This window comes from Perkinsus marinus (assembly GCF_000006405.1).
Source record: "Perkinsus marinus ATCC 50983 genomic scaffold scf_1104296945300, whole genome shotgun sequence".
Taxonomy (NCBI): domain Eukaryota; phylum Perkinsozoa; order Perkinsida; family Perkinsidae; genus Perkinsus; species Perkinsus marinus.
Window position 1 is genome coordinate 71,982 of NW_003211161.1, and position 25,411 is coordinate 97,392.

General features: G+C 46.1%; 8 protein-coding genes and 3 non-coding genes across 11 annotated transcripts in view; 6 read left to right on the plus strand and 5 right to left on the minus strand.

Moving 5' to 3' along the window:
- Positions 1 to 1,077, minus strand: part of Pmar_PMAR009812 (ctl transporter, putative) — a gene marked incomplete at both ends in the record, with an annotated part of 2,205 nt that extends 1,128 nt beyond the window's left edge. Inside the window, 4 exons of the mRNA XM_002779760.1 lie at positions 335 to 451; positions 502 to 616; positions 829 to 885; positions 987 to 1,077. Coding sequence (XP_002779806.1) covers positions 335 to 451; positions 502 to 616; positions 829 to 885; positions 987 to 1,077 — 380 coding nt within the window. The remainder of the gene's footprint in view (positions 1 to 334; positions 452 to 501; positions 617 to 828; positions 886 to 986) is intronic.
- A 326-nt stretch (positions 1,078 to 1,403) lies between these two features.
- Positions 1,404 to 1,799, minus strand: Pmar_PMAR009813 (hypothetical protein; the record flags this gene model as incomplete). Its single annotated transcript, XM_002779761.1, has 3 exons — positions 1,404 to 1,508; positions 1,571 to 1,659; positions 1,730 to 1,799. 3 exons carry the CDS (start codon positions 1,797 to 1,799, stop codon positions 1,404 to 1,406), a joined length of 264 nt encoding a protein of 87 aa, XP_002779807.1.
- A 98-nt stretch (positions 1,800 to 1,897) lies between these two features.
- Positions 1,898 to 1,969, plus strand: Pmar_PMAR009814. Its single transcript has one exon. It is a non-coding gene; the product is annotated as a tRNA-Asp (tRNA).
- Positions 1,970 to 3,384: 1,415 nt separating this feature from the next.
- Pmar_PMAR009815 (ribosomal protein L35, putative) lies at positions 3,385 to 3,991 on the plus strand (the record flags this gene model as incomplete). The annotated part of the gene is made up of 3 exons (XM_002779762.1): positions 3,385 to 3,525; positions 3,589 to 3,648; positions 3,698 to 3,991. The coding sequence occupies 3 exons, from the start codon at positions 3,385 to 3,387 to the stop codon at positions 3,863 to 3,865; spliced, it is 369 nt and encodes a 122-aa protein (XP_002779808.1). The 3' UTR covers positions 3,866 to 3,991.
- Positions 3,992 to 5,700: 1,709 nt separating this feature from the next.
- On the plus strand, positions 5,701 to 6,836 carry Pmar_PMAR009816 (hypothetical protein; the record flags this gene model as incomplete). The annotated part of the gene is made up of 3 exons (XM_002779763.1): positions 5,701 to 5,845; positions 6,020 to 6,184; positions 6,742 to 6,836. The coding sequence occupies 3 exons, from the start codon at positions 5,701 to 5,703 to the stop codon at positions 6,834 to 6,836; spliced, it is 405 nt and encodes a 134-aa protein (XP_002779809.1).
- A 43-nt stretch (positions 6,837 to 6,879) lies between these two features.
- Pmar_PMAR009817 (hypothetical protein) lies at positions 6,880 to 7,120 on the plus strand (the record flags this gene model as incomplete). The annotated part of the gene is made up of 2 exons (XM_002779764.1): positions 6,880 to 6,926; positions 6,974 to 7,120. Coding segments are annotated over 2 exons (194 nt in total), but the record flags the coding sequence as incomplete, so codon positions are not given.
- Positions 7,121 to 9,720: 2,600 nt separating this feature from the next.
- Pmar_PMAR009818 (hypothetical protein) lies at positions 9,721 to 11,356 on the plus strand (the record flags this gene model as incomplete). Its single annotated transcript, XM_002779765.1, has 7 exons — positions 9,721 to 9,740; positions 10,215 to 10,290; positions 10,341 to 10,413; positions 10,457 to 10,583; positions 10,914 to 11,022; positions 11,068 to 11,187; positions 11,231 to 11,356. The coding sequence occupies 7 exons, from the start codon at positions 9,721 to 9,723 to the stop codon at positions 11,354 to 11,356; spliced, it is 651 nt and encodes a 216-aa protein (XP_002779811.1).
- Positions 11,357 to 17,301: 5,945 nt separating this feature from the next.
- Pmar_PMAR009819 lies at positions 17,302 to 17,375 on the minus strand. Its single transcript has one exon. It is a non-coding gene; the product is annotated as a tRNA-Val (tRNA).
- A 422-nt stretch (positions 17,376 to 17,797) lies between these two features.
- Pmar_PMAR009820 (hypothetical protein) lies at positions 17,798 to 18,361 on the minus strand (the record flags this gene model as incomplete). Its single annotated transcript, XM_002779766.1, has 3 exons — positions 17,798 to 17,886; positions 17,935 to 18,062; positions 18,240 to 18,361. 3 exons carry the CDS (start codon positions 18,359 to 18,361, stop codon positions 17,798 to 17,800), a joined length of 339 nt encoding a protein of 112 aa, XP_002779812.1.
- Positions 18,362 to 20,616: 2,255 nt separating this feature from the next.
- On the plus strand, positions 20,617 to 21,990 carry Pmar_PMAR009821 (conserved hypothetical protein; the record flags this gene model as incomplete). Its single annotated transcript, XM_002779767.1, has 8 exons — positions 20,617 to 20,715; positions 20,763 to 20,882; positions 20,927 to 20,979; positions 21,031 to 21,153; positions 21,347 to 21,412; positions 21,460 to 21,600; positions 21,685 to 21,802; positions 21,850 to 21,990. The coding sequence occupies 8 exons, from the start codon at positions 20,617 to 20,619 to the stop codon at positions 21,988 to 21,990; spliced, it is 861 nt and encodes a 286-aa protein (XP_002779813.1).
- A 260-nt stretch (positions 21,991 to 22,250) lies between these two features.
- Positions 22,251 to 22,332, minus strand: Pmar_PMAR009822. Its single transcript has one exon. It is a non-coding gene; the product is annotated as a tRNA-Leu (tRNA).
- Positions 22,333 to 25,411: the final 3,079 nt, after the last annotated feature.

Genomic DNA, 25,411 nt, shown 5'->3' on the forward strand with positions numbered 1-25,411 from the left:
ATAATCATCTGCCCGAAGGCAATGACAAATGCGTTAACCCAGAGAAGGGAAAAGAACTCATAAGCGAATAAGGCATCTAAAATACAGTGTGGCTGCACCTATGTAAAGGCCAGAGCCGTACCTAGATTATATCTCGGTTCCTTGCACGCGTACACATTCTGAATAAGCCCGTTGTCGTCGGTATATCGTCCGCTACAAGGAGTAAATTGCACATTTCTCGTAGCGACTGAGAGTTCTCACTATACATAGACCCGAGATGGTTCAACGCATTCATCATAACTCGCCGCTACTGCGTAGTCTGTGTAGGTGCCTGGAAGACTACTAAACGCCATACTTTGTGAACTGCGCGTGCACACCTGTCTTGATCTTGGCATCGGGAACGTTGCTGACGGTGAAGCAAACGGCGATTAGCCAAACTGCCCACCACCCCATACACTTCAAAGTTTGCAGTCTGAAAATTTTCTTTTTTTTTCTGGAGATTTTTCCAGTATATTTGCTCACACTGGAATTATCATAACCAACTTGTTGTTGTAGACGAACTGTGCAGCGACCTTGTTCAGAGCGATGCCCAGCCGAATCCTCTTGCATAGACACAGCAGTAGTAGAAGGTAAAGGGCTGAGATTAACAGATGCATAAGTACAGGCTAACTCCAACTTGGAGTTATTTTCATATTTTTCTACGCCTGTTATCGCTCAGCTATGGATTTCCAAACTGAGCAACGACAGATTTATGAAAAAACTCTAGGGGTGAGCAATAGCACGCATTTTAGGTCCGCCATATTCCCGAGGTGTCGCTCATAGCCGACCAAGAACATCCCTCGGGCTCACCAGCAAGTCCGAGTGCGCAATACGACGCGTACTTAATCACATCTCGCTGGACATCATCTGTTATGGAGTAACCATCGGCACACTCAGAGCTTCCCGTTAGACCTGTTCATGTCAATTCGGCCTGTATCTCCTCATGAGATCCCTAGGGGGTAACTCACCAGCTTGTAGTGCCTCCGTACCAGAAGACAGATCTTTTGCAGTGTCGAGGATAGAAGCTCCCACACACTTATTGATGTATCTGCATGGCATCGTGCCTCTGTAGCTTCGAATAGTGCGAGGTAGAAACTAAGTTCTCTTATGCATTCGTGCTAAAGGAGATCGGATGCTCCCCACTTCATGCACGATTAATGAGAGAGTAGTTGTCAATTTCTAACTTGTTTCGACAACTGAGGCTAGCGAATTCAGGTAGGACAGGCGACTCTAAATCCGCCAAATTCCCGTCGTATCATTCTCTCTTTTTTTCTTGAAAGCCCAATGTGTTTGCATCGAATAGAATATATATCCGTCTCGTACGACCGTCGAGATCAGCATAGCATTCAGCAACTCTAGATGTCCGGTGGTATGCTCCAGCAGACTTACAAAAGGCCGACGACCCCTCCACCAAGTAGGATCAAGAAGAACAATATGACGGAAAGCCATACTATGACACCAACGAACATGCGGAGGAGAACCAGGTATATCTGAGAAATCAATTTCACGGACCAACGCAGGACAGCCCACACCGGAGCGCATGAGCACTTACCACGCCAATAACGAGTGAGCAAGCCGCCGTTATGATGATAGCCGGGTAGACTGTTACTATATCCCCGACAACTTCACCGAAGCCACTACCTGAGGAATATCCGAGCAACCTTTGGGCGCAATGGCATGGTGGTGAAAAAAGAAATGCTTCCGGTACTACCAAGGGCGTCTGAGAACTTCTTGGGCACGAAGCTCTTAACTCCATCCACTGCTGTGCCGATGGCTTGCATCTTAGGTACCTGGTAGGGGGTAGCCTGATTGACGGAGGATTGGAAGGATTGAGAATATCTCTCACTATACAGCTCTACATACACTAAGTAATCACAACTCCGCGGTAGTATAGTGGTGAGTATTCCTGCCTGTCACGCAGGAGACCCGGGTTCAATTCCCGGCCGCGGAATTTATCGGATACGTCTTGGATTAACACTATCATGCAAACTCGGTCTTATTCGATTGGCCTACGCAGTATCTCTTCAGCACTGATGACACTTCCACTCCTGGTAGGGGTATGCAGTACTTGGAATCGTATGGACAGAAGTCAGATGAGAAGGCTTTCATCGTGAACGTCTCCTTAGCTGAGATAACGACCAACTCCGCGAATAGAACATGGGAGCGTTCACCAGATTCTCTCGCCATGGATATCCTAGTCATAATGGAGTAATAAAAATAGAACACACGCACGCATCTTCAAGATCTCGATCAGGTCCACGCGCACAGATAACGCATCAATACCGCAGACGTTAACTCAGCTAACCTACCGCTATCGGACAAGCTCGCAACTTTCGTCCTCCAGAATGTAGCCACATCAGAAGGACCGGTCGGACCGTCTATCGGCCCCTCCCAAAAGTAACCGCCTGTTCACGATTGATAGGGTGAAGTTTCGCAAGGCGTCACTCACGATCAAGTAAGGTATCCTCCTCGGGGCATCGTTTCACGCAGATTGGTACGAAGTATTTTGTTATCTCTGATATGAAACTGTTCCCACTGGACCCGGAAAAGAGCGCTGTAGGATCGTTGAACTTGGTGGTGAGTTCATTGAGTAGATCATCGCCGAAACTCCCGCCGGTATCTCCGCTCGCCTGAATCAGTTCCGCTCATGCCCAGTGTGATATCAACTGAGGATTCTCTTACCGAAGAAATAATTGCATCAAAAACAGGTGTTGTGTTCAAGGCGTAATATACATAGTCGTAATCCGACAAGTCCAGGTGACTCATAGCCGGGTCCGTCGTGTTTCCGTCTGTCCCCTGACCTGATATTCCTAAAACCCATCCTCCAAGGAAAGCTATTCACCGAGTGCAAGTGCTCACCGCAGAAATTTCCTTGCCAATCTTGTCCGGCGATTAACCTGTTCGGGTTCCCATTCCCTTTTACCGCGACACCAAATACGACAACGAATCTAGACCGCGACCAAGTGACCCGAGACTGAGGTACATCGTCACCTACAGTGCTAGATGTGCTAAGAATAGGATGTACATCAGGACGTCGGTGCATCGCCGCTTCTTCACAGGGCCATGTGAGATGTCCTACACAGGTTCTCACGTTTCTCAGTGGCCTCACAGCTTATACCTCTTTGCCACCCTTTTGCATAGGTTTTCCAGTATCGAATTCACTCATGTCGAACTTTTGTACCCGGTCGGATCCGGTCATAAAACCGAAAACTGTCAGGATACAGGAGTCTGTCTGTCTGACCCTCGAGGCAAACTGTGTCTGCTCGAGAGAAATAGCGCTCGCCCGACTGATCGATTATTTGTAGCTTTCGGGCGCAGACGACATTGGCCTTTTACGTCCCTGCTTCTACCCACCTCTCCCAAGCAATGAAGGTTAAGGCTTATCAAATCCGAAGCAAGTCCGAGAAGGAGCTCTTGACTGACCTCGATGAGCTCAAGCAGAAGCTTGTCTCTTTGAGGGTCTCTAAGGCTCTCTCTAGCACCGCTGGCAAGGTCGCTGAGATCAGGGTAAGATACCACAGAATTATCATTCATGGTTTGGGGTACTCGTTACTTATTTATTGTTCTCAGACTGTTCGTAAGAACATCGCCCGTACCTTGACTGTCTACAACCAGACTAGGAAGGACGCCGTAAGTATTCTACTCTGGAGTTCGGTAGACTCCATAATGCTATGTTCAGGCCCGCGCTTCCTTCGCCGGCAAGAAGTACGTGCCTTTGGATCTCCGCTCCAAGTTGACCCGTGCTAAGCGTCGTGCTCTTACCCCCGCCCAGTACAACAAGAAGACTGCCAAGGAGCAGACCCGCAAGGCCAACTTCCCCATGAGGAAGTACGCCGTTGCTGCCTAAGTCGATTTTCTTCGGAGGAGAGATTGATAGTCGCCAAGAGTGGGAACAGCTGGTTCGTGTCATCGCATTCTGCAGTAGCATTTTCCTGCTGTTTCTACTCGTACGGGAGACCGGAGGGCAACAGAGAGATGCCATCTTGTTGTGTTATTCCAGTGTAATCATGACTCAGAGTCTTCATTTGCATTACGATAGAGCCGAAGTAGTGTTAGGGTTGATTGATTATTACCTTCGCGGTGGTTTTCATGTTGGTATCTGTTTTACATATCACTCGTGAGATTCCGTCTACCCTAAGTCTGTTGTACTATAATCCAGCGAGATACGTGTTCGCCAGAGTGGTTATCTCCTTGGAGTGTATGTTCAACCTAGAAGGTCATCGCTCTTGCCATCATATACAACAGCCCTTGGCCATCCTTGGGCAAGCTCGCTCTTCGAGCAGTTTAGGCGATGACTCTAACTGAGCCGAAGAACGGAACGTAATCTTGAGTAATTATGTTTCCATGTAAATTTGTCGATTTATTGAACCAATTTCAAGTGCTTGATGGCTCCTGGGGTGATGCTGTCATCGACAATGGAGATGTTATGAGTATTGTGTTCTCACGGTTCTTGCTGTGCTCAGATCGCCCATGATGATAATGAAACGGCTGCTAATCGGTCATCACAAATTAATACTATCGAAACCTTCACCCAACTGCGGGAATTTGAGTTCTATGATACATGTCAAGATCAGCACAACGTAACCGAACTATAGTGCGCCTATATTGGTACACAAGTTCGCGATGATGCTGGAAGGGAATTCAGTGACTTCGGTTTATCCGGTTGAGAACCCGAACTAGACTGAGGACAAGGCCGTTCTTATAAATCGTCTTCCAGTAGTGTTCGATTCGAACACTTCCTAATCATGTGTTCGAACAGTTCGAACACATGATTAGGAAGTTTTGACAATTCTTCTCATGTCGATGGGATTTCCACACTCGTTATCAAATCGCAGACTGGTACATCTATGACTCCCCGAAGCGGCGAATTTAGTAGAGCAGCTTTCACTTCGCTTCGATCTCCTTGCCGAAACACGTCCAGTTTCACAACGCGTTCTTTGATCTGAGTGGGAATTAAGTTATACACGTTTAACAAAATAGATTACACGAGCCAAACGCTATCACCAACCGCGTCGACTCGTACGCAACGCTGGTTTTGACTTTTTGCATTTAGCGCGCGCCGTTCTAATCGATTTTTCTCTGCGCCACTTGGAAATGGAACGTACCCGAGTTATATGGGCACTCGAGAGGAAGGTGTTGCCATCGGACGGAGCGATGCGCACAATACCACGAGCGAAGAAGAGGATGATTCCTATTATTGTGTGATGAGTATCCTTAGGCTATAGCTGAGCTATGTAGCTTCGAGTGCTAGCTTGTAGCATAGGTTTGATTATAGATAAGTATAAGTTCTTGTCTTGTTCAGATCCAAGGATCTGTACTTGATTATCTGCTTCTACTACTAAGCTACCTTGGAGTTGGGTTATCACTTGGAAACCTCTCTCTATCTCCAACAATCATCCGAGAATGAATTTCGAGACCGACGCCTTATCTGATACTATGATGGAATCTGAGCGTGCTCAGCGTAGACTTCGCCGTAATGCGGTTACTGAGCGTATGATCGCTCACAGTCATGATTTTGTTTCGATTGGTGATGAAATCGATGAAAATTGTGGGAAAAATTCTGAACACTCCTGCCTGAAGTTGTACGCCGAGAAAGGAAACATAGACTTGACTTGTTAGGAGAGTATCTTGAGGGTGTCAGCGTAAGATTCAGATTAGGTCCGCTTAGTTGTATCGATCATAATGACATGTCTCGCTCGACTTGGTGCAAGAATGGGCGTTTATGCTCTTCCTTCTGTCGTGGGAGCGGCGCCGCCGTGGTTTATGAACCCGATACGAATGCAAGTACGATTTAAAGTCACGAAGCAACAGGCTTATGATAAACCCGGTAAGTGGTACGGGAAAATATGTCCATTATTCAACTACATGCGTTTCACGTGAAGTAGCGTAAAACTTGGTTAAACAAACGCGATTTTCGCGGTGATATGCAGTAGTCGTGAAATATGTTTTTCACGTCACTAGGGTGAAACTCCATTAATATACTTTCCTTGTTGTTTTTCAGCTGACACAAGTCCGTTCACACGGCGGTTCTCGGACAAACCTCATATAGGGATGAAAGCGCTGAGTTCGGAGTATGTGGAGGCTAGCAGAATCATTGTAAAGCAGAGACATTATATTTCGAAAAATCCGGGCTCAACACGAAAGAGGAATTTCAAGTTCTATCCGGGTAGGAAGGCTGGGGTGAGGGTAAAGTGTAGAAAAGTATGCACATGGTCAACTACATTGTGGAGTTTCACTCTAGTGATATGAAAAACACTAGTGAAAAATATTAATGATCTTTCTTGGAAGATCACTTCACATTAAATTGTAATTAAATTAAATTCGCTTTACGTCAAGGTGGCTGACTCGGTTTTACGTCATGGTATCACACTTCCCCACGACTACTACAGGAATCCGCGAATATCGCGTTTTTCACGAAGTATTACGCCACTTGACGTAAAACGGGTGAAACTACACAAATTTAAAAAATAACAGTATTAAATTGATTATAATGTAATGAATGTAAAATTTCTGGGAGGAAATTTCATGCAAATTAGCATTGCTTTTTGGTATACACCTTTACCCGAATTCATATGTAAAATTGTGTACTCCTGAGGTCAGCTGAGGAGGAAAGCGATTATGTATTACTACTCCGAGGTGATACGTTTGAGTTCTGTGAAACGGTTGAGAGTGTTTATTATTACTACATTACTATGATTTACTATTTACTATTCGAAGTGGCAGGTGAGAATGTTGTGGTGACGAAAACAACTTCTTTGAAAGCTGCAGTCAGCGGGCGAGTGAAGTATACCTATGATCCGGAAAAGGAACGATTGTGATAATACTTTCCGCGCCTTCTGGTCGTGTCTATGTTCCTCGTAGTTACGCGAATGTATTGCCTGAACCTCGGGAGGAGCTGCTGCGGGAAGGTGTGGAAATTACGGTATCGGAATATGTGCATTATGAGTGATTATAGATCTATGGCGCTATCGGACGGAGTTTATAACTAGTGTAGAAGACAACAAGTTGCTGATACAGTTGAGGCAGAAGGCGTATTGGGTAGAGTCGGTGTCCCTAGTGTTAACATGGTCTGGGTCTTCAGCACATATTCCCGCGGCCGCTGGTGAACCCGCCGCAAGGAATTAGGGTTAGTCAAGAAGGATTTGTTTGAAGTAGTGTGGGGGGAAATGTACGCATGTGTTGGTAAGAAAATGAAAAAAATTTTGAGGAAATTTTGTGAGGAAATAATGGAGTTTCACCCTAGTGATGTGAAAAACTTATTTCACGACTACTGCATATCACCCCGAATATCGAGTTTTTCACTGAGTTTTACGACGCCACTTCACGTAAAACGGGTCGTGAAACTCCAATGATTTTTGTGAACTTATATTTAAATATACGTGGTGCGTATATTGCGAGTTGAGATAGATGTTGACTTTGAGTCGGAACATGGGAGTTCGTCAGGTACGATGAATGGAATAATCCTTGCATACGCGACCCTCTTATAATAGAGCCACATCCATACCCTTTAAAGGGAGATCAGTTGAAGCAGGTACGGTAGGTATTAATTAGAAAAAAGCGAATAAAAGCTACTCGAGGGTGATGAACCATCTAAGACGGTTGCATAAAAAATATCAAGAAAAGTGAATAAAACTCAACAACAGTTGCGCGTGTGTTTTCGCTTTCACCCGGGCTTTGTTCAGCACTTAAGAGGACAACTGCAAGTAACTGATCCCAGAGCTCACGAGTTCGTGGGTGAGTCGGCTCAGCGGTAAAAAGTGGAGACGACATGTTGTTTCTGTGAAAGAAATTTGTCGCGTTTGGACGAGAAACTCGGGTTCGCTTCCCCTTACTTTTTTCAGGGAGGAGGTTGAGATATGTCATTGGCATCGATAGATGTTCGTCCGAGTGGCGGTCCGCAGTCGGAAGAGTTGACTTGCGGAAATTTTGGTATGAGCGCACTAGGAATAAAATCTCCTCCTGGGCCGGGCAGGCTCTCGATAGAAGCTAGTGTTTGTAATGCAAAGATTGAGTGGGAAAGAGCTGATGCTATTTCGACCTCTTCGAAGGGTACGATGATGAACGGCACAGACGAGCCGTCTACGTCCATCCACACCAGCGCGGGTGGTCAGGTAGGGGTCCAACGAGAGACGCCTTTGCCCGGGAAAAGTGGGGGAGAGGAGGCTATTGCCACTGAAGAGGAAGAGGTCTCGTTTGTGAGTAGCACAGCTGTGGTGGTGGCAGGAAGTCTGCATAGTTCTATCGTAGTAGAAAATGATGGTAAGTTGAGTACGGTTTATCGTGTTGGAGATTTGGTGAAAATTATCCACGATGATGGTTTTGGTGGCGACCTGCGAGGGGCTTTCGAAGCGTCCATTTACGAAGTGCGGGGTACGTTGCTGACGGTGCGGTATATGGGAGATAATAAGGGACTGTATGACGAGACGATCGATGTGCTATTTCATCATAAACGGCTGCGGAAACACGGTGTGTTGGACTGGTCAAGGCTCAGCGTCGTTGGTAGTATTACGAAACCTCCTCCCGAAGGGTCGCCATCATCCGATTTCGCAGAACAGGAGGCGAGGGCTGAGGGCGCGATGACACTAGCATTGGTGGAATCGTGTTTGGCGGTTTTTGGGAGAACTCTGCCCGAGTTCGATAGAGGGTATATCCCTCGTATGTGTCGGTCAGTGCGAAGTAGAATGCATGCCCTGGTCACTCTAGATGAGCCCGATCAAGCGCTAGCAGCACTTTGTCATCATCTGGATCTTCAGCTCGGCTTTAGTGAACTGCATTTTTTCAGTGTGGACTTTTCAAGACAACGTCAAGGCCTTGGGTCGCTGCTGCTCGAGCGATGGTTGGCTCTGTTGGCCTCCTCGGGGGTGCACTATGTGGTGACGTACGCTAGTGAGAATGCAATAAGCTGGTATGAAAAACATGGCTTCGTCCATAGAAGGGATATGACTCTGCCAGAGCGTAGCATTCGAGGGCGAGTGACGCTGTGCACTGGGGCAAAGCTGATGGAATTGAACCTTCAGAATCATCCGGACCAGCGTCCGAGCATGGAGGAGCTTCGCTTGAGGCTGAAGAGGCTCGCGAGTGTTGTTAGGGAAGGGCAGCCACAACAGCAGCAGAGGCGAAGTGTAGAGCGAGTTGATTCGAATTTGGGAGGGGTGACGGTCACAGTTGATGGAAAAAAAGGATTGCAAATACAGTCTGTTAATGAGGAGGCGATGCTGATCAAAGTGAACGGCAATTGGGTACATGTGAATTACCCTGGATTCGAAATGCATGGTGATGATGATGGCATCGGTGAAGTTCGGGAGCTCGGCCCACCTTTTATGGGAGGAAACAGTGACCATGAAATTGATCGTAAACGGGCAGCGCCGGATGGGGAGGCTTTTTCAGAAGGGAAGCGGCGACGGTGCGCGAGGCTGGAAAGGTGATGATCCATGTGTAACATAGTTGAGAAGATGTGGGGAAGGCGTGGTATGAACTGCGTCTGAATGAAGAAGTCTACTGTGTATGTATCATTGATAATATTTGCATTGGTTGTTGCCTTGTCACTCGAGAGTAAGCGCTAAATGATTACATCTTGAATTGGGTTTGTTACAAACGCGGGGGGGATAGTCCCATAACAGAGATGACGAATGTTGGAGGGAAATATGGTTTGCTTTCCTGCTCAGCTGAGCCTGGGAGTTTTCTCGATTTTTGTAGGAGTTTATGTACGATTTGGGGAAAAAGTGGGACAGAAATCAACAAAAATTTCCGCGAAATTCCTCAGAATTTTTACATGAGGAGGTTCTAGGTGATACACTCATGCCCCATATTGTAATAGTCGCTTTTTTCACCTCCAACATGCCCTATGGTGAATCTTCTGAAGCTTCACTAGAACCCAACTCGATCCTCATTGAGGAAGTGCCGCCAAGGCCAGAGTTGTCTCCGCTTTCAAATAGTCGCATTCTAGCCGTACCGTACCCGCCTCGAGAGATATATAATCAGATGTAAGCATGGTATATAATCGATGGCGTATCGGACCCGAAGTGGAATAATATGTACATCGTCAACTACATGCGGAAGTAACATCTGTGAAATTTTCTTGAGGAAATTAGCATTGGTTTCTCAAACTTGTTTAATTAGTGAGGAAACTTCTAGACTCACATAAGGCAAGCGAACAAGTACTGGGAGCAGTGCTTACGCGAAGTGTTTGCGATCAGGTCCAAGTTTGTTGTATTAGTAGTAGACCTGTCCGATGCTGTACTTATGAGCGAAAATGAGCCTATTACTTTGGAGGTAGCCGTCGAGTGGTATCGATTTCGGCGCGACATACGTATTTTTTGTAGGCGCTGAAAAGTGATGTCGCGGAGGCCTTGGGAGTGGATGCTAAAGTGAAAGTGATCGAAACGATAATGTCGAGTGAGAAGCTTAGCTGAGATCGTCTGGGCATTTTTATACTAAGGTTACACTGGTCTTCTGAGGGCACCCATCGAGACCGACGATGACCTTGCTGATTTGTATGGTGCTGTGCATTGTTGTGAGAATGCGAGCAGTGGTGGAAAGAAAAGAGCATCGAAGGCTGATCTACTGTAAGTGTTGTCGTCTCAGTGCGTGTAGGAGTTTGCTACTCTACGCGACATCTAAAAACGCAATTCTTGTTAGATAGGAGCTTTCCAGCAACACTGGATTTTCACCCGCGATGACAAACTGTTGGAAAATTGTTGGGTTGTCGGTCGCGAAGACACACGTCTTGAATTTACAAGGAGTATCACGCCACTTCACCTTAAACGGGTGAAACTCCATTGAGTTTTTCCGCTAATTTTTTCACCCAAGATCTAAAATAGACGTCTCAGATTAAACTCTGAAGAAAATTCCGAAATTATATTTTCCGTCGATGAAATTTTTTCGTTCACTTTTAGAATTCTCCAACTCAGAGATGAATACGAAGTTACTATCGATGGTCACTTGAAAGAGATAGAAATGCTCACAGGAGAGAAAAGTAAACTTGAGGGGAAATTGAAGACTATGGTGAGCGAATATTTTACATGTCTATAGTAGGCGTTGATTTTTCAGGAGCAGGAAATGGTTGAACTGACTGGACAGTTGTCACACAAGTTGGAGGCGGCTGAGAAGGACATCACTAAACGAGTGAAAAGCGAATTTGATGAGAAACTGAAGGCATATGAAAATGAGGTGGGTGAGGGAGATATGAATTGAACTCATCACGTGGCATTAGGTTGCTGAGAAGGAGAAGAAATTTAAGGCGCAGCTGAAAGAGAAAACACAACAAATTTTGGTCCAACAACAGGAGGTTAATCTCGAACTCTTATTTTCTGATGCGGACTCTTGCTGTTGTAGATGAGTAACTTGAGGAGAGAGTTGGACGACACACGTGAGGAGTTGAGATGCGAAAAGGAGCTCGTGGAGGAACATTCGCATACGATTTCGGAAAGAGACGCCCGCATCGGTGAGTTGTTGTTGTTGGAATCATCCATTCTGTCGCGGATATTTCAAAGCGGATTTTTAATTATAAATACATAATTAGTAATAACATAACGATATATCCAATTTCCTAAGACAATTGCGGAGCGAGCGAAGCGAGCGGAGCGTATTCTCTCACTTTACTAACACTTTGTGCGTGCGTGCGTGCGTGCGTGCGTACAAATTATCCAGCTCGATCTAGAGAGGTTATGATCACATGCTATACACCATTCGATAGCTCTCGCTCTGGGGATACTAGAAAAAATACGAAATTAGGGTTCCGCCCGGACCATGAAGATTTCCGTGCAAAAAACATATTTTTGCAGAAAAACGCCAGGCATGGGAATCGAACCCGGATGCCGAGCTCCGCCCCTTCTCCGAGAAGGCCTAGTATTACAACAAGAATATAGTGATATTAATATTAAATATATAATCATATTAAGGTATTATTAAATATATTACATTAGGTAATCGTTTATTAGTATATATATCTGAGTATATTTATTAGTAATATTTACATTAGTAAATATCAGTAACATGTTATAATATGTTGGCCACTTTCGAAAGTTCACTTTTCGACGGTATACTCATGCATCTGTGGCTCAGAGGAACTCCTCGCTGAGTGTGAGAGGCTGAGGGAAGAATGCATTGTCCATGCATCGAGGTGTCCGACGACTCTTGAAAGAGCAATGGGAGAGGGTTCAAGTCGACGGCCTTCACGTCAAACTCGGTGAGTTTTTACGTGTAATGGGAGTGGAACCATTCTCTCGATATCTCCAACAGAATTATCAAGTGTGTTACATTTTTCATTGACATGTGGAGTATCATATGTTCATGCAGGAACTCTAGTCGGCGAGCGAGCCTTGTAACAGTAGCAAGTCGAAAGGTAGGGAGTCTGCTGATAGTCCAGTGAGCTGTACTGAGGTTCTATCTCAGTCGAGCAGCTCATCGATGAAGCCAGTGGAGGAGCGGTCTTGCTTCACTTTCACGGTACCGGATATTACCGGTAAAGTTGATCGGTAAGTTGCTGATGGGTCGGCAGCAGAAAGATCCTCTCCAAACAAATGGCGATGCAAATGCATTGAAACTCCACTTAGTCCTACACTGTTGGTCGGTGGAATATTCCCTTTTTTGGTTGATGTTTAACGTCAGCATTCTAATAAAGAACATCGCGATTACCCCTTGTTCGTCTGGTCGGCTGAGCATGGTTCTTTGACCTTGTTGATAGTAGGCTCATCCGACCATATGATGGCAGGAGTGGGTTGTCCTTTCAATATCATCGATAGCAAGCAATACTATGATATCGTGCTTTTCCCCCCACACCTTCTTAGGTATCAAAAAGGAAGGCCCTATCTATCTGAAGAGGTTACCAACATCATTGGCCTGGAGTTTCTACAGGTCTACTACTTTGCCGTTCACCTCAGTTCAATGCAGCGTGGTATGGTTAGGTTGAGTTCTTCCCTTGTGGAGATATAACGAGTCAAGAAGGCTATTGTGCTGTGAAGTTACGGGTACCGAATAGTATTAAACTCAGCTGGTGAGTCGAGTCGCTGTAAATGCTAATAGCCAAGTTCGAACACTTGCCACATTTTATCTTCAAGATTGGTGTTTTGTGAATCCTCATGTGCCTGCGTGCATTTTGAAATAATGCTTCTTATGCAGGTCTGTGACAATAGGGCGGCAACAGAAGGGTCCCCGAGTGGATGTATTTGAACACTCTCTTTGGTGGTGTCGATACGGGTTGCTCTGGACTAACTTTTGTTCCATTGACACATTGCTAGCTGAGGTAAGCCTTCCTACGTTCCAGCAATGGTGAAGTTATGAATAACATTGTCGTGGAATTCGAACGAAACGGCGCGTATATAGATCTAGCTTCTACTTAGTTCGGGGATGCTGATGATAATGAGGAGTTGACGCTTACCGTTGAAGTCCATTCTGCTGAGGTAGCTCTCTACTTGGAGTTTCACATGAGGATCTTCATCTCAGACGATTGAGGACGGTGATGTCTCTGATGCTGAATCAACTGTGACCTCTACTTCTACTCCTGGTCATTGTCACGCATGCGGGAAGGAGCTCACCTGTGAATATGATGACATCAGAAGGCGCTCTACATCTCTCAAGGACCCGACAACTCGCAGTCGGAGCTCGAGCCCGTTGCGCTACGATGCACTAGGGAGACGCTTACCGAGTAAGGACTTCAACACTGACCTCTTGCTGGGGATATCCTTATCGACCATCTACTCCATGATCATGCGCTCACACGTCTGCGTTATCGTTCTATTCATCAGTGCGTGTTTTTCAGGTGCGATAGAGACTTCTCCTAGATCACACTGTTGTCAACAACACGTTACACACTATGCGGGTTCTGGTAAATTCTCTCTTCACCAGTTCGATGCGCGGCCTCGCACTACTCCAAGTGGTGGTGTCCGGAAACCTTGCGGGGATCTCATCCCCTTAGACCGATGATTGTGTTATCGGATTCGTGGTCCATCTAACTCATTCGAATTGATTCATAATGGAGTGGTGTATGCTACAAAAACTTGTTTATTCTTCTGATACTATCAATCTGCTGTGTTCATGATGTCCTGTTCATGGTGTTATGGGCAAACTGGGGTTTTGTTGCAGTTGGGAATGCTCAAGTGGTAGTTGGACACGACATGAGCAGTTGACACCAATGGAGTGTCCAGTGTGCTATAATCCTTATGATACTCTGGAAGAGTCTCATATCCCTAAGGTGAACAGAGTGATGCTCTTCCTTGTCAGAGTTCATATGCATAAATAACGATCAGTTCAATCGCATGCGCGTTCGAGAAATTCGCGACATTCTTCCGTGAGTAAAGTTACTATACTTACGAAAGAGGGTCGCGTCGTAGAGAGGGATTTTTTTACTATACTATAGTAGAACAATTCCTCTTCAGACGAAACAACGGCAAATATATCTGTGAGATAATATCTTTGGTTAATTTCTGGCCTACACAGAAAAGCATCCTAGTAAGCATTGTGTCGATCGTGCGAGGTACTGGTGCGCTGCGGCCACAGTCTGTGCGTTCGGTGTCTTCGGCATTTGGTAGAAGGCCCCTCTATGAGAGATATTACTACTTCCAACGGGAGAACAGGAGAGCCGCCAGCATGGAACCCACCACCCTATGCCCGCATCACATGTCCGAACTGTCGTCAGAACATGTTAGTGACGGAGGTGAGCTCCTCCTCGAGATGGTCGCCATCGACCTCGTTGATTTTTGAGGTCCGGACTAACTTTGCTCTCTTGGCTGCAGTCGAGCAAGCAGCGTCTCCTCAACGTGACGTAGCGCTGTGTTCGGTACATCCGAGGTTGGCCTGCTCGCACTTCTGCAAACAGCTGGGCCGGTTCGTTTGTGCGGAGTGTTGTGGTGGCTCTCAAGCCCATTGTGACGCTGAGCATGTTGCTATTGACACTATAGTGGACGCGGTTACTGATGATGTACGTCTGCATGTGGACTGTATTAGATGGCTGAGTTATTCTCGAGGTGCGTAACAATCTCAGTGGTCGATGCCTGCTGGTGAAGCAACAGTGTTCTTCCACTAGAGAAGAGCTCGCTAGGCGTATCGAGGCGTATACGGCTAACCTAACTTCTATACATCAGAGAGTGAGAATACAGTGCATGATGAATATTGGAGGAAAATGCAGATACAGTCAACAGCAGAGAGGCTCATCCACGAGATACAGTGTCAAGTTAAAGATGCCGAGAGGGACTTAGAGATGCGACACGCCTCTGTGAATAGTCGAACAGCTGATGTGAGTGTGCCTATAGATATCTCCGTTCTGATTAGCCTTGGTCCTGGGGGCCACGAAGAGCCCTAGGGTTATTTTTGTCATGGTCAAGCGGTTTCATATCAGCTTTCACCATGATACTTTTGGTATCTTATTTTTTCACGAAATGCTCAAAAAAATTCGAGCAATAAAAATACCCCACACCAACTGAAGATTCACTGGACTAGTTAGTGGAGCGTTAGATTCTTGGATATCCACACTAACATCATCTTCATGGTCATTGATTCCTACTATAGAACGAAGGCGTGTAGGTGGTGACGCGACTTGGTATCGTTGAGCGACGTGCCGGGGAAGCTTTCCGTCGTATGGAGTATACACTCGATGCCGTCAAAGATACTGATCGTCAAGGGAATATCTCTGGAGATGGAGAGAGCCAATCACTTTGCCCAGTGGTCCGAGACTCTGTTGAATGGTAAGCGCGGTGCTCCACCTATTCTTGCGGTACTGTGCTCAAAATCGCTCATCTTGTCATGGCGAAATTCGGCAAGTCCTCAGAGTCATGAAGTTTTCAACGTTCTTTTATATTTACTTCTGTGTTACTGTGTTCTACGCGAATATGTTCACGTTCTGTTCACGGTATCCTGAGCGCATTTCGAGTAAACGTCAGGTACTGCCAACATCGTCGGGCTATCCTCTCGCTCGATCCGGCGGAAGCTATACGATGCTGCTCGTCGAACGAGAACGGCAGTGAACTCACTGCGGCAGAGTTCGACGATGCTGCAGTAGAAGAGATGTTATCCGCCAAATGTGATGCATTGAATCTGACGCCTCCGAGGAGAGGAGCCGGAGAGCAAGAGCATAGTCCAGCGTGGATGGTCCAACACAATGCATCACCGTCGAATCGGCTTCTTCGGCTATTGCGTCCTCCCTTGGGTGAGCCTGTGATACTCTTGATCGATGAGGCAGTTTTCTCCCAGACCCACCGCGTGTGAGGTTGCGATATGAAGGAGGAACGAATGGATTGGGGACGTACCATATTCCGCATCTTTTTGAAGTGGTGGAGGAGCCTGAACGCGTAGGTCGAGACCAAAGGAAGATATGCATCCCAACTGATTTCATCTGTGAAAACCACATAAGTCACTCACTCGAATATATCTTGTCAATGAGTCGTTACAAATGCCGACCAAGTTGTTGTCTCTCAGCTACAGTCACCTCCTCGTGAGCAGCAAGACTTCTCCAACACACTCCGGATTGGCGACTTGCATCTGCAGTAAGATATTAGAGAACTACTGTCCGCGTTAGTAACGTTAGTGTACTTTTTCTTGTGCTATTCCAGTGTTGCTTAGTGAGCTTGCTTATGGAAGAGCTCGTTCGGAGCATGCTGAGGTCACACTAGCACAGCCGCGAGGTTCCATTACAGAATATTCTGCGGGAGTTATACTCGAATTTGCCTCTCTACCTCTGTGCCCTCTCTTACTCAGAATCCCATGGAGGACAGTACAAGAGAATTGAGACACTATCGGCGTTACTCGCGCTAAGTTTTCAACATTTCCCTTCCGACTCGATGCTGACTGAATACACAACATCTGTAAAGACGGATACCGTAACTCAAACCATAATTAACGTCTTGAACACGAGGAGCACGTATGATTTTCATAAGCACATACATACTCTTTGTCCAGTAAAATGCCTTAAATGTCAATACTGCTACTATCATTGGGATCGGAAAAATTGTATGCATCGAAAACGTAACGCTATTTCGTCACTTTTTTAGTCTCATCCCTCTCGTTAAACGTTTTCACATCCGCCCCCTTAATTGTCGTTGCTTTGCGCTTGGCGCGGTATGTCAGTACTGCATCAGCAAAATATGAAATCACTCGTGAAATCATACTATCATCACTCATTTGTCCACGAGTACCGATAACTGGAAGCTATCACACTCCAGCCTGCTAGAGCAACATCCGATCTCTTCATGGTGACGGCCTTGCGAGTCGCAATGCTTCTACCTTTCCTGGTAGAGTGGTTAGCAATAGTAATAACCTTATTCTCAGCCCAAGTTGGAACCAGTAAAAGAATACTGGAACCGAGAATCGAACTCGGGACCTATCGCGTGTGAGGCGATCGTCATAACCAACTAGACCATTCCAGCGATATAGATTAGGAGTACTAATACTCTATCTCAAAGGATGTCGCAACTTATATGGATACATCGTTCTCGATTCACCAAGGATACATCCATAGATCATCATCAGAAATGTCCCCAATTACTAAAGGGCACGGGATCTACTCACACCTCCGCGATGCATACTGAAATCTACACCATCCTAGTCGTTGGAAACAATGCTGAGTATTACTGACTATTAATTCGCGATATTGGGCCGGATTGTTACCACTTTGTAAGCACTTTGAGAACATTCAGACGCCATCGTCGATGGCTCATCGGCGCTGGTGTAATCAGGCTTGACAAATACTGACAGTTGGTACACCACACAGACACATCAATTGGAAACAAGCCTACATCAATTGGAAAAAGTACACTCAATAGCAATGGGTCAAACCGATTGTTGCACGTTATACTTGAGGGGCCGGGCGTTTCCCTTTTTTCTCGATGTCCCTGAAGGCTCCCACTGCCGTCACCGCTCCGAATACTGATGATGGAACTACGACGAAAAGACTACTAAACATGGGGCCGACGAGCTCATCACTACCTGTATGCTCTTCTGCGGGCAAGTCCGAAGGGTCGTCACAGTGCACCAGCCAGTAATCGAATTGATTCATCCAGTGTCTCGACACTAGGACGGCATCATACATCTTCCGCTTGGACTCATCTGGAGCCCTACCAGTCGTCGAAGACGAAATGTCATGGATATTCCAAAACGACGCGTTTGAACTAGCCAGCATGAAATGTTCGAATCACGTAGCAGTCTCCCGAACCGTCGAATTTTTCTACAGAATGTGTTGTTTTCCAACACATTTTTCCCACTCGAGTTGACTTCAGCCCGCTATATACTACCTTAACACTAGCTGCTTAGCTTGGAAGCCTTGCTTGACGGAGACACCGAGAAGTGTTTTCTCCCCAGTCCCTTTATTGACGGCGAAGAACGAATACTCCGTATTAATAAACGATCCGAACATCTTGCGAATTCTGAAATAATCCAAATTTTGACATTATTCCTATTAATAAAGAGCCTACTTATTCATAAGCCAGTGGCTTGTTTCTTTCGCACTATAGTAAATTGGATTTTCTGCAGACTCATCGCACCTGATCATATCATCCGGTACAGAGTATTTCGAGACTCTTTGACGGACCTGTGGATATTAACTGTTTTCCCAATGGAGAACCAGTCAGTAGAAGCAGTCAGGAGAGTATCTCCGAGCTCATCAGTGAGTCCGTAGACATTCCACCACGGACCGTGATACCTGATCGCATAGTACCGCTCATACCCAGGGAATAACTGTGAGCGTATACGAAGATCTAAACTCAGCAATTTGATATAAGAGACTAGGGCCTTTGATACCAGGCATGCAATCAACGACTCTAATGGAGAGTACTTGTAGTAGTATCCTAAACTGCCTCCAGTTATCTTCCCTTGCTCATCTGTTGGGAATACCTCCAATGCACTATAGGTTCGATGTGATTGCTCAATGAGCACGAAGGACTGACAAACACCTCAGATGAACGCATTGAGAATCGCGCATTGCTGACCTTCGGTAAGAGATCGAATTTACCATATTCTGGTTCCAAGGCCTCCATCCGAGCCGCAGAGCATCCCGAATGACCGAGCTTCACGACAATGTACTGCCAGAGTCCCGTTATCAATAAGACTACTGCTAAAATTGCGACAACAATCTGAAAAAAAAACTCAAGTGAACTAGAAAAGAATGCGGAACTCCTGATGGTCACCTTGAATAGAAGCCAGAAACACGACTTGGTTCTGCGTCGTCCCTGAGTGGACTCCTCGTTGACATTGTCTATATCCCTGAATTCAGGAAGAGGATGGTAAGCTGTGGTGGCACGCTCAGTAGAGGCTGACGGTGGCGACATACAAGATTTACAAACAGTTACTAAAACGAAATGTGGTCCGTTTGTATAATTCTACGGATTCGTAACCCTCTATGGCGTAGCAAGTGTGTCTATGTAAGTTATGATGATTGAAAATATTGTCTATCATAATAGCATGATCTCAAGTCGAGTGTATGATACAACTGTTGTATTACAGAGGCACTGTGATATGGCTCAGGTGCGTTGGTCGGTCGATTTAGTGCAGTGGTTAAGATTTTAGTCTTCTAATCCAAATATCCCAAGTTCAATTCTAGCACGCTGCATAATAATCGTCTTGAGTTTTTCAACATAACGTGGTAGTTACCTTGTCTCAACTTTGCATCTTACGCTTGTTTGAATACGATCCATCGCCCCAATACGTATTTTCGAGATCGTGCTCTTCTGCTGAGGCTGTACTCACTTCTCTCTTGTCTAGCGCCTACCATTTAGATCGCTCAAGGTAGACAATTAATCAACGTCTCCAAAGCCATGTATGACGCTTCATAATCCTTTTCGCTGTGTGTAACTACTACACCCGCTCCAACGTCCTTCACGACGTTTTGCCTGAATGAATCTACAGGCAGTCCATTGCTGCAACATTCTTGATCGGAAGTCGAAGCCAGTCCCCAGTCAAGCGTGAACAGAATTTCCATTCTCTCTTTCAAACATACCAGTGCCGCTGTTGAGAACATCGCCACCAGAGGATTTACTCGTAGGATAGCAGCGAGTTAGACAGGGGGGTGTTTAATAGACCTCTTCTGAGCTTCGAGTGTATAATTGGATTTGATATGTAAAACTCGAGTGCTCTTGAAACTCCGGAAAGGTCTTTCGATCACCGCGAGGAGAGTATGGCCGACTGCCAGCAGTACTCCTATCTAAGTTCAATGTTTGACCATGGAAGTATCTAATACTTGGCGAGCATCTCTCTGTTCCATGTTTGAGTATGGATAAAGACTTGGCTCTGAGACCAAAGGCTAATGATGTCTGTCTGCGTTGACTAGAGCTGGCAGTCGTACTTTACTCATCCACTGGGGTGGAGGGATTCTCGGTGGGAGAATATCACCAGTACTGATTATCATCTCTACTATTTACTAGTTATTAAGAGTGCTAGTAATCTCTACTTATTGCATGACTACTAGTCCTAGTTATTCTGTGTGATATATGCTGAACTCAACGAGATGCTGTCTCGCGAGAACAGGTGGGGGTCCTTCAAAGAAAATGCGGGTCCCGAGACGCCATCAAGGCGAGGGTCGAAAGGGATATGTTCGTAAGTCGCGACCATCGAGTTCAGTTGCGATTTGATTTCCGCTGGTTAGTCGTCAACCCAGAGATGGATGCAAAGTCGAGCATGTCTGAGCAGGCCGACCCCTTTGCTAAACCGTCGTTCTTGGACGACTCTAAAACTGTGGTGAAGGAGTGGATGGATAATCGTCAGGCGAAGGAGTTGGTAGTGCTGGCCCGGGTCACGATTCGAACGACAAGTGGTGCATCTAGGGTGGCTTCAAGACAACGTGGAAACCTGGGGGAGATCCTGAGGACCCTAGCAGTAGTGTCCCTCATAAGTTCAGAATTAACTATGACTTTACGGATTCGACTCTGGGGTCTCAGTTATGGGTAGGCTACTGTAAGGAAGCGTTGGGGGTATTCGATTGTTATAGGAAGACAGTGCTGCCCTTGGAGATATGCCCTATACGTATTTCGTTGGAAATCGGTGAGATATGTGATTTCTATACCGCACTGACAAGGTTTTCTTTCAACTCAGATTTCCCACTCTCTCAACGGCAGAGAACTACAGGTATTGGAAAGACCGGGGCATCGATCGCTTGATGCCTCGCGTATTTCCGATCAAGTTGCCCGAGTGGAGAAAATTGGATCCTAGATTCAGGTGAACTAAGACACTTCTGCTCTAATGATGGAGTGTGGAGTCTAATATTCTTGTTGATCACAGCTCACTCCGAAGTTGCTCATCCCGTTCTTGGATTTGTGGTTGTTGTGGTATGCGCAGACGCCTGCTTAGTCCGATTTTGTTGGAATTCCAGTGATTGTTGGTCACGGTAGTATGAGTCGTCTTCTTTCAGGGAGTATCTTTTCTTCCTTCACTCGTTGGATCCCGCGAGGTTCACTATCAGTCGAATTGCAGAGAGGTGAGAGAGCAAGAACTTGTATTTATGCCGACCGCAGCTGTTACAAGATATGGACTCCGGGAGAGGGATGTTCGAGTGGCGATCAAACGCTATGGTGCTGGATACTACCTCTGCCGGACTGGCTTGACAAAGCTGAAGGATAAACAAGAAGATCGGACTGAGAAAATTGAACTGGCGAAAGAGCAAAAGTGAGGGACACATTCTATCGTTACGGAGTGACTCTGTTCTACCGTCCAAGTAGTCTTCCCTTCATTGACCTGCGTTCTCCACAGTTTTGCTAAACACGTTGGATACGATGTGGTTGGTCACCAAGGTCACGATCCGGAGTCTGACGACGAGTTCGAAGGATGGAGGAGTCTCAAGGACTGGGTCCGTCAGCAGTCAGTAGAGGTTAGTTCCGAGGATTCCCCAGGCGGACTGGTATAGTCTTTCATCAGGTGGAGAGTATGTCGGCTTTCCCGATGCCGGCAAAGAGAGATCCTCTGCCTAAGCGAGTGGACATCGATATGGTGGTCCACAATGATAGTGAGTGTCAAATTATCAACTGGATAGATCCACATGACAAAGTGACTTTCTAATGTTGGAGTTTCTGATGCCAAATAATCGTTTCAAGATATTTGGGTGCCGTGTGATACAGTGTCAGTCAGTGGGTACTGATATGAGAGTAGTAGCACAAGTAGATGTCGTGATGTCAGTCTGACATCTGACATTGTCAGATGCTGATTAAAAAGACTCCAGTACTGTGAAATCAGCTTTCCATGATATCGCCAACTGATTCCAGGAAAGAATAAATATCCGATGAGCTAGGTGACTTATTTGAGGACAAGATAAATAAGTATGTCAGCTGTGGGGTTCGAACCCACGCGGATCTCTCCACCAGAACTTGAGTCTGGCGCCTTAGACCACTCGGCCAAACTGACGGATGAATTAAGACAATCAAGGCAATCGAGTTAGGGATATGTCAACTAGTTTTACATTCTCCCACTGGTCCCAGTGCCTTATCGTGGCGTGGGGTTGTTTACTGGATGGTGAATCCAACCAGATCGAAACTGGGATCGATCTACCACCGCAACTACTGCATCCACTCAACGAGTGCGATACAGGGTGGTCCATAGCTCATGTGCTTCCCTTTTACCGAGGGAAAGGTTCTCACCTCGGGTTCATCGCTGTTGTACTGCACATTCTAAGTCCCTCTGAGAGGGCTGTCATGCCGGGTGACTTCGTTTGCATTGTGAGAAGCTTTGGTATTGCATCAGCACACTGGGACCCAAGACAGCTGATACTAGACAAGTAAGACCTACTACTTCGCTAGTATCTTCAGGTACCCCATAGTCAAGTAGTTCCCCTGCATGTGTCTGCATGACCACATTGTACATGAAGTCCACCTATCCGCGTCTATCAATCGCCATAGGGACCTCTGCGGGCTGATGCGTTTTCAACGGCTGCCCTACACAATGATCTTTCAAATTCGATACTCTTCTAGAGGCGTGCATGCGGGCTCGGCCGTGCGTGATAGAGTCTCAAAGCTATACAAGCTGTGAATCAGGCGGTTCGGCGAATCATACGCTACAAGAATATTTTTGGCGCGGTCTTCCTCTACGCTGAGAGATAGGGAAGTTGATCTCTGCATAGTACGTTATTGAACACTACGCGTGCATGGGTGACTCTAAAATCCCAGAGAAAGGCATCTCGCTTGCCCGCATGGCTTCGATCTCATGTGAAGACATACCAAGCATTAGGCCCCGCCAGAGGCTCTCTAACATAGTTCTTCAACCAAACCCTCGAAGCCTTATCGAACACTTTGCAAAGATCCGTTCCCACAGAATAACGTGTGTCATCAATCTGTCTAATGATAGTTTTCTGGGAAGACTCTGATGTACATCACATCACATCTGCCGGCCAAACCGACTACTTCCCTTCCGAACGTGGCTTGTGCTAATCATTTTATTTACATAGCAAGACGCTAGGACGGGTTTGAGAAACGTAACGCTCTTTAAGTGAATGTCGAATAACAATAGCTTCTCCTTTCACACTTCCTATGCATGCTGAGCATCGAACTTGGGGTATCTGAAACCCATCGTGAATCACACTGAGTAACTGCGCACATTGGTCTTGTATTCATTGGTGTGTTCATTCTCGTGTTCTGACCTTTCATTGGTCGAAATTGATCTTGTGTTCGACGAATTTGAACTTGCGTTTCCGAATTCATGAATTTCATTTACGAATTTGAACTTTCACTTTCGACTGGTCTACGAAAACCGAACTTTCATTTCGAATTTGAACTTTCATTTCGTGAAAAGCTCCTTTCACTCGTCGAAAATCAAATTTCTTTCGTCAAATTTGCTCTTTCAATTGCTAAATTTGAGATTGAAAAGGTGTAGTGTGAGCGGTTCGCGAAACGCGCGTGGTTCGGTGAGTTGGTGCGGCGGTTAATCTGTCGTACTCCGTTTGGAAGATCGCAGGATCGATCCCTGTGGGACGCACTTCTGGATTCGGTAGAAATGTTCTCTTGGTTGGTTTGACTTGCTAACTATCGGAAGATTGCTGGATCGATCCCTGGAGGTGCTATCCTTGAAGGATACCAACCAAGAGAACATTCACATTGAAAGAAGTTCTTTCAATGTGAACGGAAGATCCTTTCAAGATCGATTCCTGGTTACTGATATCCTCGGTTTTGGCCCCGTAAGCCAGGGTTAGGTTGAGCCGGACAAACCTTACGCTCCTTAGGCTATTTTCCTAAGGACCTTAAGGAGCGACTCCTAAGTGTTATAAGGTGCAGCTCCTTAGCCTCGTTCCTTAAGGATCTTACGTAAGATTCTTAGCCTCCTAATTTTAAGGAATCCTTACACTCCTTAGCCTCATAAGTTATAAGGAGGCGCTCGTTCCTCTAGGATCTTACCCTCCTTCCTTAAAGATCTTACGCTCCTTCCTTAAGGAAGGCCTCCTAAGTCACAGGCCCATTGTGATCGGAACCACCCGGGACACCATTCCTCGACGTGATGAAAGTAGACAATTTAAAAAGGCTGAAATCTGATCCCTCGCGAGTCGCGAGCTACTAAGCCATGCTGTCGTAGGCGTTTTTGGCCTTTAAACTAACACAAACACCGTCTAGGAGGAGCCCCCTTACTTAGGCTTGGAATTCCGCCAGAGATTCGCTCATATTATGCAGTAGTTTGGATGCAGAAACAGTGCTGAAAAACCGTAGATGAATGGAAAAGGGAATGTCCAGTCAACTGACCGCTATGACAGTCACGCACTCCCCGAAGGCAACACACAAAAGGGCAGAAACATGCAAAATGATCGAACCATTGGGGTCTCCCGATAAGTTAAAGTCACTCACCGTGGTACTGTTGGACATTCCCAATGACGATGAAGAAAATGGTGAGTGAAAACCGATTAAATTTCATCCTCCACGACTCAACTGACGAGATGACTCCTCTTATCGCAGTTTCAAGAACCTGACACCTGACCCACGAGCCAGGTCGAGTATACTTGCTCATTATCTAGGACTTGACGACCATCTTCCAGACCGTTGTCACTTTCCGATAGCTGCTGCTGAAGTTGGTCGAAAACTTTGCCGATCCCGAAGGGTCGGTCGAACTTCAAGGTCTGTTACCTCAATACTATTCGGCTCTTAAGGAAGTGTTTCGTCCTCACCACAAGGAGTCATCAGTGGCTAACGGCGCCAGACACACCTTAAGTGCATCCCATACGGGTGGTTATCCACTTAACCCACAGGTATTGTACCTAACCCTAGAAATTTACTATCCTTAATAAAGCAATTCCAGTATAGGTCTGTTACCAGGATAACAACGATGCGTAATAAGGTATGAGACTAGCTGACCGTCACATTCGCCCATTACTAGTCGTTGCGTCCCGAAACGACCTTACTGGTTGCACGCTTTTGCTTCTCTCTATCCACACTCCCTGAGCCCCTACCATCCTCACCTTCCTCATCCGTTCTTGCCTTCGCTTCCTCGATCTAAGTCTCGGAGCTTG